We start from the raw sequence: 19,091 nt of genomic DNA, 5'->3' as shown, positions 1-19,091 counted from the left end.
AGTCGAATAGTTTCACTCCCACTGGGAAATCTGCATTGTTGCTTGAATGAGAGCTAATTAAACACATTTTCCAGACCGGCGAAAGAGTATGCAACAGCCAATTTTCACAGCCTGTCACATGATTTTACTCTGAATGTCAACATGAAAAGAGGCTAGTCCATTTTACGCAGGAGTAATTGGGAGCAGAATATGTGAGGGATAGTATCAACAGAGATGTGTATAGTGAAAAGTAATATCTATTCTTCTTTTGCATCTCTGAACATTTCTGTTTTTGTATATTGGTTTGAAAATCTTGAACTTGCATGATTTGCAATGTGTTTTTTTACTGAAACTCCCCTATTGATCGAATCCCGGGTTTGAACGAGAATGGCTCACCAAGTGATTCGTTTGAATACAATGCTGAAGGCAAACATGCCGTGCTACAGCGGTACTCCACTGACGGGATGACTTACTAGTACTGCATGCTACAACTTCACTTGTGATGTTGCTTGTTAGCCATGGATTAAATAAACCTTGATTACCAGTTAAAATGTTGCTCATTTGGCATTGGTAATCTTTATTTGGAACTGGGTAATGCCGCAACGTCGCCAGCAGAAACCTCCTGGTACTTCGTACTATGATAAAACTCAGTCAACATACATCAAGTTCTCTCAATCGTAGTATTCCATGTGATGTACACCTAATATGCCAAAAATGTTGCTGAACGATTTGAACTGGATAAAAATACTTCGGTTGCCATTGAAAACAAGCCGGTAAAAAACAAGCAATATGTTTTCGACTGTTACCATGGTAGGACATGAACGTGAAGCTAACGTCGATTTACAACTAAAACTGGGCACCTTATACAAGGTTCGCAAAATAACATTCAGTCTTTAGAAGTCACTTTACTTTATTGCTAGGACGTATTCAGCTGTTAAATATATTTTTTCCAACCGTTTTGCGATAGTATTTTCTAGATTGGAGGCAGCATTTACATTTTATTCAAAGTTCAAAGTTGTGTTGGGATTACGTTGACAGTGTAACAATGTGGGGCAAAAGTATTCAAAAAACAGATTTGGCTTTGCCATGGTAGCGGTGGGTCAGGAGTGTTTTTCCAATTAGTGATGGTACGACCTGCCTGTCAAGTATGAACAAAGAGTTAAAAAGCCATTCCTGGTGAACAGTTACTCTAACTTTGGGGTCAACTTTCTCATTAATGAAAAAAGATATCAAAAATTCAAATAGTAACTTTGTGCCCACACTGAAGCCGAGTACAGTGAGCTATGTCTGAGGTGTTGTATCACAGGGAGTTGGACAAACTTATGTATTTTAATAAATTATTGAATAATAAAATGTTATATAACTTTTTTTTATCCCCTCCCCTTACTAGTATCTATTTCAAGTAATCACTATTTTTATTTTGTAAACACATTTCCGTCTGCTATTTTTGTCAGGTTCAAATCGTTCACCAGCATTTTTGGCATGTTAGATGTACATCACATAGAATACTAGGATTGGGAGAACTTAATGTATGTTGACCACCTGGAAACTGAGTTTTATAAATCTTGAAGGGCTCTCAGAAGATCCACCCGCAGCCTGGACCCGCAGTAAAATCTGCGATTACTATGAAGCCACAACCATCAACATCGAGATACCAGGAGGTTTCTGCTGTCGACGTTGCGGCGTTCCTCAGTTCCAAATAAAGATTACCTACGCCAAATGAGCAACATTTAACCGGTAACCAAGACTCAGTCTATCCACGACCAGCAAGCAACATCACAAACGAAGTTGTAGTGGGCAGCTCACGAGTCAGCGACGACCGATGTCAACGAAAGTCATTCCGTCAGTGGAGTACCGCACTTGCACGGCATGTTTGCCATCGCACATATCTGTGGAGGAACTTTTAACTTCAACATAAACCGTGTATCGTAGTCGCCCAGTTTAAGTTCTGGTTCTGTCGTGGTTCCAACTAAAGGGCGACAGTCGTCGTGCCGCGTCCTGTTCGATATGGGACTCGATATAGCGACGTACATGAAGCTCAAACATCCAAGAGTTATTTATTTGGACGACTCAAATTAGACGTCTGATTATATTATTTTCACACGTACACTGACACGTGTCGCTAGGTCGCAGAACTGTCTTGGAGCAGATTAATGGGCAATTGGGTTCCCCGACCTAAATTGCTATCCCGGTTTGTTGCACGTTCTTTCTTTAATATGAAATAATCAAATATGGGACATTATCACTGAAAACTTTTTTTCCCTGAAATAAATTCTAGTGAAAATGCCATTTCCCTCACACTCTATTGAGACACAGCACAGTGAAATTGGATTCACATGTAATGCTTGAAAACATGTCGGCAAAAATAAATTAAGTGAAATTCTATGTGACTTCATAAGAGTTGGAAATGAACAAATTACACCCAATTCTACCACTCCATACACAATGTAAACTACACCCCAAAACATCCTTTCACCCACGGTTACAACCGCGTTTCACCAGTGTATTCTATTTGACTTCAGGAGAAATTGAAAAAACAAATTAATTATAATTTCAGCCTCTAGTTGAGCACTGATTAAATAAACTACCTCGTCTTTATGTCAACTTCGAGTTATTCATTGCCTACATCAGTGACTTCAAAATATATGTTTCAATCCCAGGAATTTCACTCGCTGTTAATTGCATGGGAGTGCCAGTCTTTCATGAATTTCTATTGTCATGTCAATTTCTTGCGATTACTCGGAACATGAAGCTGTAACCACATACCGCCTAGGTGCTGTAACTAAATCCTGGTATAAGCACCGGTTAGGCTGTCTTGAACTATGCATGTGAAGCCAGTTGAGAGGTATATCCAATCCTATCGATCTTTCACTGTTTGGTAACTATTTGCTGCAAATGCAACAAAAAGCAATATAAAAATATTATCCACACAGCATTCTACAGGTTACTTGTGTATTATAGTATTCATTACATGCTTTAACTATGTCTTGTGCATCTTAGCTTGTCATTACTTTATTATATATCTTGGATCATAGGTCACAGACTAGATTAGCTTGAATAAGCTATTTCTGTGACCCCACCAGAAACAAAAATATATACTATATTACTATCATTGTAATTACTACTATTATTAATTTTATTTATTTATTTATTTATTTATTTATTTATTTATTTATTTATTTATTTATTTATTTATTTATTTATTTATTTATTTATAATTTACTACTCAATGTATACACTGTTTCTGGTGAAATAAAATTTCATTCATTTAGATAATGTGTTCTATGCTAAATTTTACATATTCACTGGGTTTTAATTTTAGCGCATTTTCCAGTCAGCGAAATAAGCAAAATTAAAACCCAGTGAATAATTAACCCCTTTACAATATCTTGAGTTTGGTCATTGCAGAGCGATAGTATTTTTCTTATTAATTTTCTGTATGTTCAGTTAATTTTTATTGTGCTTTTGTTGTCACTGTGCATAAATTCCTCGCATCTTTTTTGACATTGTACTTCAAGTTTTTCACAAACGTCTTTTATTAAGACTTCAGTGTGTTTTAACTTATTATTTTTCTAGATAATAAGTTTTAATTCATCTAATATTTGAATCACACTGGATACCCAATTTTGTGTACTTAAAGTGTGCATTTTCAAGTGCATTTTATATGCTTCGCTCATTAGTGTGTTTTCTGGCATAATCCTTATCTTCTATATTTTATCATTTGCCTAGTGCTTTCTATGACAATAGGATATCTCCCTAGATCAGGTAAACAAAATCTTACAAAATTTGGTGTGGAGTTTTTCCATTGGAGCTGCAAAGTTGCACAGATCCATTGTCTGTTTAACTATATCACCTGACCAAATATCTGCATAGTACAGAAGGACTGGTTTAATTACTATCTAATCTACCTGTATTTGTTTGGCACATTATTACACAAGTATTGTGCAGCTAATTTGCACGACTACAAGTTTGCGCCAACGAGATTCAGAAGCCAACTGTTCAGTCTAAACCCAAGCAGTTAGCCAATTCGCTAGCGAGTCTGCAAATAAGCTCTGTAATACTTCTGACACTTAATGTAAATGGGGGAGTGGATCAAAATACTTCCCTATTTGTTGAATCACACGCAATGTTTTTGACGCCACTACAATGCCGTGACCTTTGTTTGTCTTTGCTGGCTGTGTGTCGACAGAAGGGAGCAGAGATATAGAAGAAAGTATAGAAGAGTAATATTGCAGTATGAGACATTATTTTGCCAATAATATAGCTATATAGCTTACAATGTAGCTATTGCTTCCTGTGGAAACACTTTGTGTAATGTAGCTAATAGTGTCTCATAAATGTTGATGCTACAAGCTCAGTGATGAATGAGCTGTCATGATCACAAGAAAATTGGAGTGGGTGAAATGATGTGTACAGCCAGTGTAAAATGTAAACAATGCAAAGAAAACAAAACTACAATTGACTATATATAGCTTTACTACATAATGTTTAGTGAATGAAAAGTGATATTAAAAAATGCATTCTCCTACAATTGAGAAGCTTTTTCATCTGAGAGTTAGAATTGGGGCTTCTGGGTCATGTTTTGACACTCTCCTCAAATGGCATGCTCTGCACTCAAGATATGTTTGCTATAATGGGCCTATAACATTGTGTACAGTTGATGGTGTATTTATATATGTTTTTTTTTGGTTAGTTGTCTCCTGATGGTGTTCTAGATGAAGCCACAGTGGCTAATGGTCTGTCTCTACTGGGAAGGACAGCATGTAGTACAATGCAGGCATTCCTTCATCTCACTCTACCAGTAAGTAATATCAGGATACCTCTTTCTGTTCTTTCCTAATATATCTTCATGGTTATTAAAATTGAAGTATTTATACGCTTTTGTCATTGATTTATGATTTATTTCAATTGCTTCAATTGTTATCAGTTTAACGTTATAGCTCAGATCAGCAACAGATTTTTATGTTTACAGTGGTTACATACATGCTGCCTAGGCAGCTAGCAGTCATTCATGTATCTTCTGATGCTGCTTACAAGTAATTACTTTATAATCCCTGTGTGTCAAAAGCTGTATCTCGGACACCCCTGGACCAATTCTGTTCAAATCTCACATATACCTTATCTGATGATTTCACAGTTCAGTTGAAGATGGCCCACTTAGATTAAGTACACAACATGAACTGTGCATTGCAAAATAGTTGTATTTTATGCTGCATTAATACAATACGACTTGTTTCAACCATAGACACGCCTCTGTCACACATGCACTATGGTGCACCACTCACTAAATAATATTTCAGTACTATCATTGGGCTGGGCTATGGTTTATTACTTGAATACATTTTCTGTTTTGTCACCATATAGGGTTATAACTTGATTGATCTTGGAATATTACAAAACTATATTCACCTACAGAAAGTGGAGATTCCATACAATCGCATTACAGGTAAATAGATCATTTGTAGTAACTTTACTTTGGATTCTTTTTCAAATTATTATTTAGTTGGTAAATTATTAAGATTCATAAGCTGTATGTTCAAGATGAATACTTTGTCACATTTACTTGCTCTCTGTTAGGATATGTACCTCAAATTTGTGAATTGCAACAACTTCAGCTCACAACTTATATGTACCGGTAGTACTAAATTAACAGCTAAGTTAGAAGAATGCACCCTCACCACCCAGGACAAAAATACATTGATTATCATTTGTCATCATAGCTTCAAGACTTTTGTCATGTTTATTTATTATTTTTCTAGATTTAACACCTCTAGGTCACATGCCACATCTAATAGAGTTAGATGTGTCACATAATGAAATTACAACAGTGTTAGAATTCACTCCACCATTTAACCTTCAGGTGAGTGTCTGATTGAGTTAGATGTGTCACATAATGAAATTACAACAGTGTTGGAATTTGTCGGAGTAATTTCTGAATCATTTATCTGTGAAGCATTGTAATTGAAACATGCAATATTTGTTAATCGCTTTATTCATTACGTTTTATACAAGTTCAATAATACTGTATTCTGACATATACATTGTTGCAAAATACGGATTCTGAAGTGAGACGACGACATGAATGCGAACGTGGTAGAAACCACCGCAGTGTGTTCTTTTGTTTCAATTTTTATATTCATCCAATTAGAAGTTTTCCCACTAATTTTCTTACACGGTCAAGAGTTTATCGATGTATATCAAGGGCATACTGCCAATTCTGTATCATTCTTACAATTTGTGTTATATCGTTGATATCGAGTTGTAAGTCTCCGGATTGCCAGCGGGTTTTCCGTTAGTGAATAAATTCTGAGTTTTCATTAAGTCGTTCTTCTGTGGTGATTGGTGCTGATTGTGTAGCAGATAATTTTGCATACTATATTTCGTTACATTTCCATATCCGCAACGTATCGTCCCCCACAGAATTCACTCCACCATTTAACCTTCAGGTGAGTGTCTGATTGAGTTAGATGTGTCACATAATGAAATTACAACAATGTTAGAATTCACTACATCATTTAACCTTCAGGTGAGTGTCTGATTGAGTTAGATGTGTCACATAATGAAATTACAACAGTGTTAGAATTCACTACATCATTTAACCTTCAGGTGAGTGTCTGATTGAGTTAGATGTGTCACATAATGAAATTACAACAGTGTTAGAATTCACTACATCATTTAACCTTCAGGTGAGTGTCTGATTGAGTTAGATGTGTCACATAATGAAATTACAACAGTGTTAGAATTCACTACATCATTTAACCTTCAGGTGAGTGTCTGATTGAGTTAGATGTGTCACATAATGAAATTACAACAGTGTTAGAATTCACTACATCATTTAACCTTCAGGTGAGTGTCTGATTGAGTTAGATGTGTCACATAATGAAATTACAACAGTGTTAGAATTCACTACATCATTTAACCTTCAGGTGAGTGTCTGATTGAGTTAGATGTGTCACATAATGAAATTACAACAGTGTTAGAATTCACTACATCATTTAACCTTCAGGTGAGTGTCTGATTGAGTTAGATGTGTCACATAATGAAATTACAACAGTGTTAGAATTCACTCCACTATTTAACCTTCAGGTGAGTGTCTGATTGAGTTAGATGTGTCACATAATGAAATTACAACAATGATTGAATTCACTCCACCATGAATGAAATTACAATTATTTTTATTATTATTATTATTATTATTATTATTATTATTGTTGCAGGAGGTTGATCTGTCTTACAACCAGATAGAAGAAATGACTGATTTATCAGAACATGCTGCGCTTACTAAACTTAATCTTGATAGTATCCTTTTGATCTCCTGTGTTTAAAGAGAAGAATGTAAAACACATTGCTGTTTCAGTGATATCTTGAATCTGGCTAAAACTACATACTAGCTAAAAAGACATATTTCACAGTACATTTTTTTTTAACTTAATTAAAAACCTATATTTGCATTTCTAGGCTGTTTACAGATGGATTTTGTTCAAACTTAGTATATCTATTGGACATTATAGGACCTTGATGCACATCATTTTGTTTTTCAGATAACATTCAAAATGGACGTCTGGGTGCCATTTTGTTTTATTGAATGTGGTTCTAATGTCATATCTCTGACTTGCTTTGACTGACTTTGACTGATTATGTTCAAATTTTAAATATTTATCATGTCATAGATGTACAGATATATTGGTTTGACGATCATATTAAAAATGGCCGAATGGTGGCCATTTTTGTGCTAAAAAATCATCAAATTTTAAGCATTTCTGCCTTTTATGGGTGGATTTTATTCAAACTTGGTACATACATTAGACATTTTGGGTTCCTGATGCATGTCATTCTTTTTTTCAGATCGGATTCAAAATGGCTGACTGGCGGCCATTTTGTTTTAATGAAAGGGCTTCTAAAGCCATATCTCTGACATGCTTTGACTGATTATGTTCAAATTTTATATATTCTTTATACATCATGTTATAGATATATACATTGATTTTGTGTTTATTTAAAACTGTTCCTAAGAAATATCTCTCAATATGGACAAGTACTCGTTTGATGATCAGATACAAATGTCAATCATTTTAATGTTAAACAATCATCATAATCATATTCCTGACAATGACATGTTTATGTTCCAACTATATTACTATAAACAAAATTATATATCTTTAATTCGATAACTAACAGGGACTGTGCCATGCATGGTTTGCTTATTCTGTTTTTTTTTAACTGTTTCTCTTTCATATGCATTGATCAGCTTGTGTCATTGAATCTACTATATTTTATTGTGTTTTTACACCATGTTGTGTAGTGTATTTTGGATCTTAACATGTCTTTCCATCAGATAATAAAATCAGTGAAATCCAAGGTTTGACATCTTGTAGGCGACTAAACTATCTGAGTATGGCACATAATAAGATAAAGCAAATTTCAAACCTGGATCATTTGCCAATTAAATATTTGAACTTGGTAAGTTTCTCAGTTTCCAGCCTAACTTATGGCTAAATCAACCCCAAAACAATCACAGCTGGTTTAAATTATTTCTGTCATGCAAGTCAGTAGTGATACATCTTCTTGAAGTGTCCTGCAAAATTGCTCTTTTTGACAATGTGAGTGTGCAAGCTCTGTCTGTGTATGTTATTTGGATGATTGAAAGTATGAGATTCAGTATCAGGTAATAGATTGTTCTAGAACAAAGCATGATTAGTTGTATATTTAGAAAATTCCAAACAAGCCATTCAAATTATATCTCCTATGATGCAATGGCGCAATCAGGTTTGCAGATCCATGGTTTAGGATTGTTAATTTCATTGTCATAATATGTGGTTATTCACAAAATGCTGGAAAATTATGTTCCAGTGCATCGTGCAGTAAAGGTTTTGTACCGTAGCCTACAATGCTTGAGTACATGTATTCTGGTATTTACAGAGCTAGATGTATAATAATAAGGCATATTCCAATTGATCCAAATATTACTTTAATATTTGAATTGTAGTCAATTAATCAATCTTGTTGTAATAGTTGCATAAACCTCTAACACTGTCTTTGGTATCTTTACACAGAGAGGCAATGAAATACAAAAAATAGAAAATTTGGAGACATTGTCTTATTTGCAGTTTTTTAATGTTGCTGGCAATCTGATAAGCAGCATGAAAGGTTTACAGAACCATGATGTTCTTGAAATGGTAGACTTAGAAGGTAATGAGGTAAGTGACAGCACTCCCTTAGCTGTTCATGGTCAAGTTAATGATGTCATAGCTCCCTTAGCTATTCAATATTTATCACATCTCACTGCTGTTGCGCATGCTGTGATTGGTTGAGATTCAGTCACATGACATTGAATAAAAATGGATATTACATGGTGTATTGCCCGCAAAGTGGATATTACATGGGTATATCACATGGATGACGTCACTGAAACTACTGCCCAACGACACTACGCATAACAAATTGTCGTTCGCAGCACTGGTGCTGTCCCGGCCGCTGTAGTTTTCGGGTTTGATCACAAGGTTTTGAAGGATCTTTATCCATCCAGAATGGATATTAAGTAAGATACTCTGTTTTGATGTTTAGGGTAATTTTTATATGAAGCAAAAATGTACAGCAAAGCTGTCGCAGCTGTGGTTGCTGCGACGCGTTCTACGCTGTGAGCATTTCTGCTTGTTCCACCCTGATGCTAACCCAAAACGATCTAAAGCTGTGTGATTTGTGTATAGAAGGCGCGAAAGTAATTTTAGTCACTTCCACGGCATTTTTATCTTGAGATTGATCAAATAACTTGCGTTTACGAATTTCTCAATTCATTTTAAAAATGTTATTTTCCATAAATTGAGTGATTCACACCGCTATAACACGGTTACTAAAAAGAGTATCCGTGGCTGAAAATAACATTTACTGAGTGTACATGTATTTCACAGTTTTTTTCATCAAACAATATATGTATGTTATTAAGTAGTGTGATAAAATAAAATATTGCCTACTTCAAATAAAAGTGTTGTTATTTTGTAGGAGAGCGGGTGTGATTGTGCATGGTTGATGTCTCTTCGATGTGATAAAATAAATATCACAATTTGTTGTCTGCCCTCGGGGCAGGCAACAAATTGTGATATTGCCCTCACAAGCATGTGTTATTATTTAAGGAGCCCTTTAGCTGGTCACCAAAGCTTGAATTGATATAATAGCCCTTTTATGCAAATCATATTATTGTGGATATGTAAATTTGGCAGAAATATTGGAAATATATTTAAGTGCAGAGATATTAACACTAATCGGTACTTGCAGATATTAATTGTTTACCAGTTGATAATCCTTCTCAAATATATTTTATTTAGTTAAGAACACTTTTTCACAACAAGAAACCAGGGATTACTAAGAGTGTATATCAGTATATGGCATAAGAGATAATCTGCACAGGAACAACATTATTTAATATTAAAACTTGACTTTATTTTTTGCCACAGATAGATGACATCACTGAGGTGAAATACATCAGAGACTTGAAATTATTGAGAGAGTTAAATTTACTCCGAAATCCAATTCAAGAATTAGAAGATTATCGCTTGTGTCTATTGTACAGACTGCAGCAGTTGACACAGCTGGACAGAAGGAGAGTAGAGGTGGAAGAAAAGGTGACAGCTAATTTATTTTGCAATCTGGTTACTTGACATTGTGTAGGCCATATTATTAGTCCCCTTTTGGACGCAGCTCGAAAACTGGGACTTATGTATTGACCTCTGTGCGTCCGTCCGTCCGTGTGTGCGTGCGTGTGTGTGTACGTCCGGACCTGTATCCTAGAAATGCCTGGACCAATCACAATCAAACTTCACACATACATTATACATGATATTATATATATGCACATCAATTTGTTTCACGATCTGATTCAAGATGGCCGAATGGCAGCCATTTTTGTTCTAAAAATCATCAAAATCAAGCATTTCTCTGCTGTTTACATTTTGTTCAAACTTGGTATAGATGTTGGACATTATAGGATCTTGATGCACATAAATTTTTTTTTTTTCAGATAAGATTGAAAATGGCCGACTGGTGGCCATTTTTTTTAAATGAATGTGGTTCTTGTGCCATATCTCTGACTTGCTGTGACTGATTATGTTCAAATTTTAAATATTCATTATACATGTATCCAAAATGGCGGATTTTGAATGCTGTTCCAGAGCAATATCTCTCAATACTTGTTTGACTATCAGATACAAATGTCAATCATTTAAATGTTAAACAATCCTCATAATCCTATTCCTGACATGTTTATATTCCAGCTATATTACTATAAACAAAACTACCGTATAATACCTCATATAAGCGCCACTTTGATACATTTCCATTTCTGTCTGGCGCTAATTTGAGGTCACATTTTGGCAACTTTGTTGCAATTGGCGCTTAATTGAGGTCAGTCATTTGTTCACACACTCAGAACTACGGTAACTTACCTTACAATCAGAGGAATCCTGTCTATACAATGTACCGGATTCTGCCGTAAATTCGCCCTTGGCCGTTAAACGGCAGTTTGGTTTTTAAAATAAAATGAGACCAAGAAATCATGTTTTTTTTTTAAATATTTTGGTTTCATTTTTCGGACGTTTAAATCATTTTGGACGCCTATTCAATGATTTTTATCGTGACTAACGTGAATGGGTAAGCTTCGTTTCAACAATGAGCTGTTATCACTGTAAACAATGTTAAATTATTCTTCAAATGCTCAGTTTATCTTTCCAAAACAAATAATTTCTTGATTTAAAAAAAAATCATGCCGTTTTCCCATGGAAATCAAAGTCATTAAGTACATTATCGGTAAATCTCTTTCGTGTTGCGTTCACCATGAGGTCGCTGAACTGTCATTAACATATTAAATGAGCTATGGTAATTCAGACACGTGGGCACCATCCAGCATTTTGATCGGTTAATTAGCAACTTGACCTATCCGGTAAATAAACACGTCTCGTGTGCATTTGAAGACATGGCGGATATCGTATCGTATCGGCCGTTTACATGTGACTGAAATCATTTGCTTACGGTGAAACAAAGTTGAATTTTACTTGCATTTCATAACATTTCAACGGATTTATTTTTCGTGCGTTACTATAATCACTACTGAATAATAATCACCAATTTCAACACTTCGAAAACAAGCAAGTTATTCACTTGTGAACCACAGCATGGACGGATTACGCTACGGTAGGGTGATCATTTGCTACTAAGCAATGCAATTCGTGTTTATTTGAAACTTCTTTTAGAATTTACTTTTCTTTACCAAGAAAATTAAAATAATTGCATATTACATTCAATATACTGAGTATTTTTTTAGCTCCGCTGTCGACTTTGTCGAGCGAAGCTTATCGTATGAGTGATTGTCCGTGGTCCTCCGTCGTCCGTGTCAATGTTTTACTTTTTCGACTTCTTCTTGAAAACTACAAGCCTGAATGCTTTGATACTTGGTGTATATGTACCTTGGGTAGACCTCTCTCAGATTTGTTCATTTCATGATGATATCTTCAATTCTCTAATTTTGGTGAATATTTTTGTCATTTTTGGTAAAAAGTGATATTTTCAACTTCTTGTTAAAAACCGCAAGTCCAATTGCTTTGATATTACATATATAGGTACTACATGTGGACCTCTCTCAGATTTGTTCATTTCATAATGATATCTTCAATTCTCTAATTTTGGTGAATATTTTTGTAATTTTTTATAAAAAGTGATATTTTCAACTTCTTGTTGAAAACCGCAAGTCCAATTGCTTTGATATTACATATATAGGTACTACATGTGGACCTCTCTCAGATTTGCTCATTTCATGATGATATCTTTAATTCTCTAATTTTGATGAATATTTTTGTAATTTTTGGTAAAAAGTGATATTTTCGACCTCTTGTTGAAAACCGCAAGTCCAATTGCTTTGATATATTATACATACCGGTATAGGTACTACATGTGGACCTCTCTCAGATTTGTTCATTTTCTAATGATATCTTCTGTTCTTTAATTGCCATGTGCAATGCTAACAGCGGAGCTATTTCAGCCGACAGGCTGCTTGTTTATCATGTGGACAGTTTTATTTGAATGACTGTAATTTTTCAACATTTCGTAACGCCTATTTTAAAACCAAAGTAAGGCCTTTCACTCTTTCCTGACGCCTATTCAACTCCACTTTTGAGCCCAATTTTTAAATTGATACATTATAATATAAACCACGGTTTATATTAGGACTTTAACGGGGCGGGAATCGTGTAATTGCGCGTCCTGGAGTAAACACTGTTCATTCATTTACTGAAAGATTAGCTCAAGTGTTAGGCGGATGTCGGCCAGATGGGGAATTCACTGGCGCTAATTTCATGGTTTTACCCAAACATTCAACTTCGACTGGCGCCTAATTGGTGTGAAAATTATCACCTTTTCTATTGTACTGGCACCTAATCCAGGATGGCGCTTATATGAGGTATTATATGGTATATATCTTAAATTTGATAACTAACAGGGACTGTGCCATGCATGGCTTGTTATGAATGTTGTTGTGGCCAATCATTATGGTCTAGTGACCTGTAATGGAAGGTTCTTATAAACATGAATAATAAGTATTGTGATATATCTAACACCAAAAACAGTAGAATTTGCCATTCTGTAAAAAGCATTATATCAGGAATTCTAAGGCATATCAGAACTCATGTAAACTGTTGATGCATACATGGTTTTTGACATCACATTCATTCACTTCCTTTTTTATACATTGGACACAGTAGTGTTAACCTTATATTATGTGACAATTGTTATCACCAGGTAACATCAATGAATGCATTCAATCCACCAATGAAAGTAGTAGCAGCCAGAGACCATATCAAACATGTTGTGTTTTCTCTACTCCAACCAGCTGTTATCTATGATAGGTAAAGTACATACTGAATACTGTATTTCATTATACCAAATATCCAAATCCACTATCCTTAAAAGTATGTATTTGATCAAAAATATACAAAAATAAATGCTGTAAGTAATGTAATTACCAGTGGTTCTTTCTTTATTGTGCCTTCTCAGTCAAAATTCACTACATGCCAAATGACTATCTTATATATGCCAGTTATTTTTGTGTTTTTAAATGAATATTAGTTTTTCCTCCATAACATATGAAAAGCCACATCTATACGTGACTGATTGTTTCAATTTTAATATATACGTAACCAGTGCTATCTATCACACACTTAGCTAGAACTTTCCTACTGTATCTACCAAATGAGACATGCTCACTCTGAGCCAAATTTTATTACTTCACAGTACTTTACCTAGTATAGAAACACCTTATCCTATGCTAACACTGGTTGGACCGTCTGGCTCTGGGAAAAGAGAACTAGCTCATAAGCTGGTAGAAGACTTTCCAGACTACTTTGGATATGGGTGAGTCTAACTGATGTACAAGAATGAGTCATTCCTGACATAGCATTACACATTTTTGATGTTAAGTGTCAGTCTAAGTGTATTGTATTGAAATTAACTAAACCAATGCTTTATGTATCTTGGCTGTTATCAGCAATTCTCACAAGTATAAATAAATAAAAGTTTGTTCATTAACATTTTTGCTTTATTGCTAGTATAATACACACAACACGAGCCCCTTATAGTGGTGAATTGGATGGCAGAGATTTTCACTTTGTCTCTCAAGATGCATTTCAAGATATTGAGAGTCATGTAAGTAATATTATAAACCTGATGTGCACTATATAAGTCTATATTCACACATGTTGCAGATATTGAACACACTTTGGTAAGTCTATATTCACACATGTGGCAGATATTGAACACACTTTGGTAAGTCTATATTCACACATGTGGCAGATATTGAACACACTTTGGTAAGTCTATATTCACACATGTGGCAGATATTGAACACATTTTGGTAAGTCTATATTCACACATGTGGCAGATATTGAACACACTTTGGTAAGTCTATATTCACACATGTGGCAGATATTGAACACATTTTGGTAAGTCTATATTCACACATGTGGCAGATATTGAACACACTTTGGTAAGTCTATATTCACACATGATGCAGATATTGAACACATTTTGGTAAGTCTATATTCTCACATGTGGCAGATATTGAACACACTTTTGTAAGTCTATATTCACACATGTTGCAGATTTTGAACACACTTGTAAGTCTATATTCACACATGTGGCAGATATTGAACACACTTTGGTAAGTCTATATTCACACATGTTGCAGATATTGAAACACACTTTGGTTTAGTCTATATTCACACATGTGGCAGATATTGAACACACTTTTGTAAGTCTATATTCACACATGTTGCAGATATTGAACACACTTTGGTAAGTCTATATTCACACATGTTACAGATATTGAAACACACTTTGGTAAGTCTATATTCACACATGTTGCAGATATTGAACACATTTTGGTTAGTCTATATTCACACATGTTGCAGATATTGAACACACTTTGGTAAGTCTATATTCACACATGTTGCAGATATTGAAACACACTTTGGTTTAGTCTATATTCACACATGTGGCAGATATTGAACACACTTTGGTAAGTCTATATTCACACATGTTGCAGATATTGAACACACTTTGGTTTAGTCTATATTCACACATGTTGCAGATATTGAACACACTTTGGTAAGTCTATATTCACACATGTTGCAGATGTTGAAACACTCTTTTGTAAGTCTTTATTCACATGTGACAGATATTGGACACACTTTGGTAAGTCTATATTCACACATGTGGCAGATATTGAGCACACTTTGGTAAGTCTGTATTCACACATGTGGCAGATATTGAACACATTTTGGTTAGTCTATATTCACACATGTTGCAGATATTGAACACACTTTGGTAAGTCTATATTCACACATGTTGCAGATATTGAAACACACTTTGGTTTAGTCTATATTCACACATGTGGCACATATTGAACACACTTTTGTAAGTCTGTATTCACACATGTTGCAGATATTGAACACACTTTTGTAAGTCTATATTCACACATGTTGCAGATATTGAACACACTTTGGTAAGTCTATATTCACACATGTTACAGATATTGAAACACACTTTGGTAAGTCTATATTCACACATGTTGCAGATATTGAACACATTTTGGTTAGTCTATATTCACACATGTTGCAGATATTGAACACACTTTGGTAAGTCTATATTCACACATGTTGCAGATATTGAAACACACTTTGGTTTAGTCTATATTCACACATGTGGCAGATATTGAACACACTTTGGTAAGTCTATATTCACACATGTTGCAGATATTGAACACACTTTGGTTTAGTCTATATTCACACATGTTGCAGATATTGAACACACTTTGGTAAGTCTATATTCACACATGTTGCAGATGTTGAAACACTCTTTTGTAAGTCTTTATTCACATGTGACAGATATTGGACACACTTTGGTAAGTCTATATTCACACATGTGGCAGATATTGAGCACACTTTGGTAAGTCTGTATTCACACATGTGGCAGATATTGAACACATTTTGGTTAGTCTATATTCACACATGTTGCAGATATTGAACACACTTTGGTAAGTCTATATTCACACATGTTGCAGATATTGAAACACACTTTGGTTTAGTCTATATTCACACATGTGGCACATATTGAACACACTTTTGTAAGTCTGTATTCACACATGTTGCAGATATTGAACACACTTTTGTAAGTCTATATTCACACATGTTGCAGATGTTGAAACACTCTTTTGTAAGTCTTTATTCACACATGGCAGATATTGAACACACTTTGGTAAGTCTATATTCACACATGTGGCAGATATTGAAACACACTTTGGTAAGTCTGTATTCACACATGTGGCAGATTTTGAACACACTTTGGCAAGTCTGTATTCACACATGTTGCAGATATTGAAACACACTTTGGTAAGTCTATATTCACACATGTTGCAGATATTGAACACACTTTGGTAAGTCTATATTCACACATGTTACAGATATTGAACACACTTTGGTTAGTCTATATTCACACATGTTGCAGATATTGAAACGCACTTTGGTAAGTCTTTATTCACACATGGCAGATATTGAACACACTTTGGTAAGTCTATATTCACACATGTGGCAGATATTGAGCACAATTTGGTAAGTCTGTATTCACACATGTAGCAGATATTGAACACACTTTGGTAAGTCTATATTCACACATGTGGCAGATATTGAGCACACTTTGGTAAGTCTGTATTCACACATGTGGCAGATATTGAACATACTTTGGTAAGTCTATATTCACACATGTTGCAGATGTTGAAACACTCTTTTGTAAGTCTTTCTGATTCACATGTGACAGATATTAAACACACTTTGGTAAGTCTATATTCACACATGTTGCAGATAATGAAACACACTTTGATAAGTCTGTATTCACACATGTGGCAGATTTTGAACACACTTTGGTAAGTCTGTATTCACACATGTTGCAGATATTGAACACACTTTGGTAAGTCTATATTCACACATGTTGCAGATGTTGAAACACTCTTTTGTAAGTCTTTATTCACATGTGACAGATATTGGACACACTTTGGTAAGTCTATATTCACACATGTGGCAGATATTGAGCACACTTTGGTAAGTCTGTATTCACACATGTCACAGAATTTGAACACACTTTGGTAAGTCTGTATTCACACATGTTGCAGATATTGAACACACTTTGGTAAGTCTATATTCACACATGTTGCAGATATTGAAACACACTTTGGTTTAGTCTATATTCACACATGTGGCAGATATTGAACACACTTTTGTAAGTCTATATTCACACATGTTGCAGATATTGAACACACTTTGGTAAGTCTATATTCACACATGTTACAGATATTGAAACACACTTTGGTAAGTCTATATTCACACATGTTGCAGATATTGAACACATTTTGGTTAGTCTATATTCACACATGTTGCAGATATTGAACACACTTTGGTAAGTCTATATTCACACATGTTGCAGATATTGAAACACCCTTTGGTTTAGTCTATATTCACACATGTGGCAGATATTGAACACACTTTTGTAAGTCTATATTCACACATGTTGCAGATATTGAACACACTTTGGTAAGTATATTCACACATGTTGCAGATATTGAAACACACTTTGGTAAGTCTGTATTCACACATGTGGCAGATTTTGAACACACTTTGGTAAGTCTATATTCACACATGTTGCAGATATTGAACACACTTTGGTTAGTCTATATTCACACATGTTGCAGATATTGAAACACACTTTGGTAAGTCTATATTCACACATGTTGCAGATATTGAAACACTTTGGTTTAGTCTATATTCACACATGTGGCAGATATTGAACACACTTTTGTAAGTCTGTATTCACACATGTTGCAGATATTGAACACACTTTTGTAAGTCTATATTCACACATGTTGCAGATGTTGAAACACTCTTTTGTAAGTCTTTATTCACACATGGCAGATATTGAACACACTTTGGTAAGTCTATATTCACACATGTGGCAGATATTGAGCACACTTTGGTAAGTCTGTATTCACACATGTGGCAGATATTGAACACACTTTGGTAAGTCTATATTCACACATGTGGCAGATATTGAGCACACTTTGGTAAGTCTGTATTCACATGTGGCAGATATTGAACACACTTTGGTAAGTCTATATTCACACATGTTGCAGATGTTGAAACACTCTTTTGTAAGTCTTTCTGATTCACATGTGACAGATATTGGACACACTTTGGTAAGTCTATATTCACACATGTTGCAGATATTGAAACACACTTTGGTAAGTCTGTATTCACACATGTGGCAGATTTTGAACACACTTTGGTAAGCCTGTATTCACACATGTTGCAGATATTGAACACACTTTGGTAAGTCTATATTCACACATGTTGCAGATGTTGAAACACTCTTTTGTAAATCTTTATTCACATGTGACAGATATTGGACACACTTTGGTAAGTCTATATTCACACATGTGGCAGATATTGAGCACACTTTGGTAAGTCTGTATTCACACATGTGGCAGATATTGAACACACTTTGGTAAGTCTGTATTCACACATGTG

At 34.9% G+C, this 19,091-nt stretch overlaps 1 protein-coding gene across 1 annotated transcript in view; it reads left to right on the top strand.

Annotated features, from left to right (window-relative positions):
• LOC100375230 (leucine-rich repeat and guanylate kinase domain-containing protein-like) overlaps nucleotides 1–19,091 on the top strand; it is a 70,865-nt gene that overhangs the window by 17,130 nt on the left and 34,644 nt on the right. Inside the window, exons 2-11 of the mRNA XM_085496690.1 lie at nucleotides 4,673–4,780; nucleotides 5,344–5,425; nucleotides 5,739–5,839; nucleotides 7,197–7,278; nucleotides 8,315–8,439; nucleotides 9,033–9,176; nucleotides 10,431–10,598; nucleotides 13,762–13,868; nucleotides 14,254–14,373; nucleotides 14,568–14,664. Of these exons, the coding sequence (XP_085352816.1) occupies nucleotides 4,673–4,780; nucleotides 5,344–5,425; nucleotides 5,739–5,839; nucleotides 7,197–7,278; nucleotides 8,315–8,439; nucleotides 9,033–9,176; nucleotides 10,431–10,598; nucleotides 13,762–13,868; nucleotides 14,254–14,373; nucleotides 14,568–14,664 (1,134 nt within the window). The remainder of the gene's footprint in view (nucleotides 1–4,672; nucleotides 4,781–5,343; nucleotides 5,426–5,738; nucleotides 5,840–7,196; nucleotides 7,279–8,314; nucleotides 8,440–9,032; nucleotides 9,177–10,430; nucleotides 10,599–13,761; nucleotides 13,869–14,253; nucleotides 14,374–14,567; nucleotides 14,665–19,091) is intronic.

The sequence above is a fragment of the Saccoglossus kowalevskii genome, chromosome 3, assembly GCF_978046115.1.
Source record: "Saccoglossus kowalevskii chromosome 3, keSacKowa6.1, whole genome shotgun sequence".
NCBI classification, from domain to species: Eukaryota; Metazoa; Hemichordata; class Enteropneusta; family Harrimaniidae; genus Saccoglossus; species Saccoglossus kowalevskii.
This window is presented reverse-complemented; position numbering and strand designations above follow the sequence as displayed.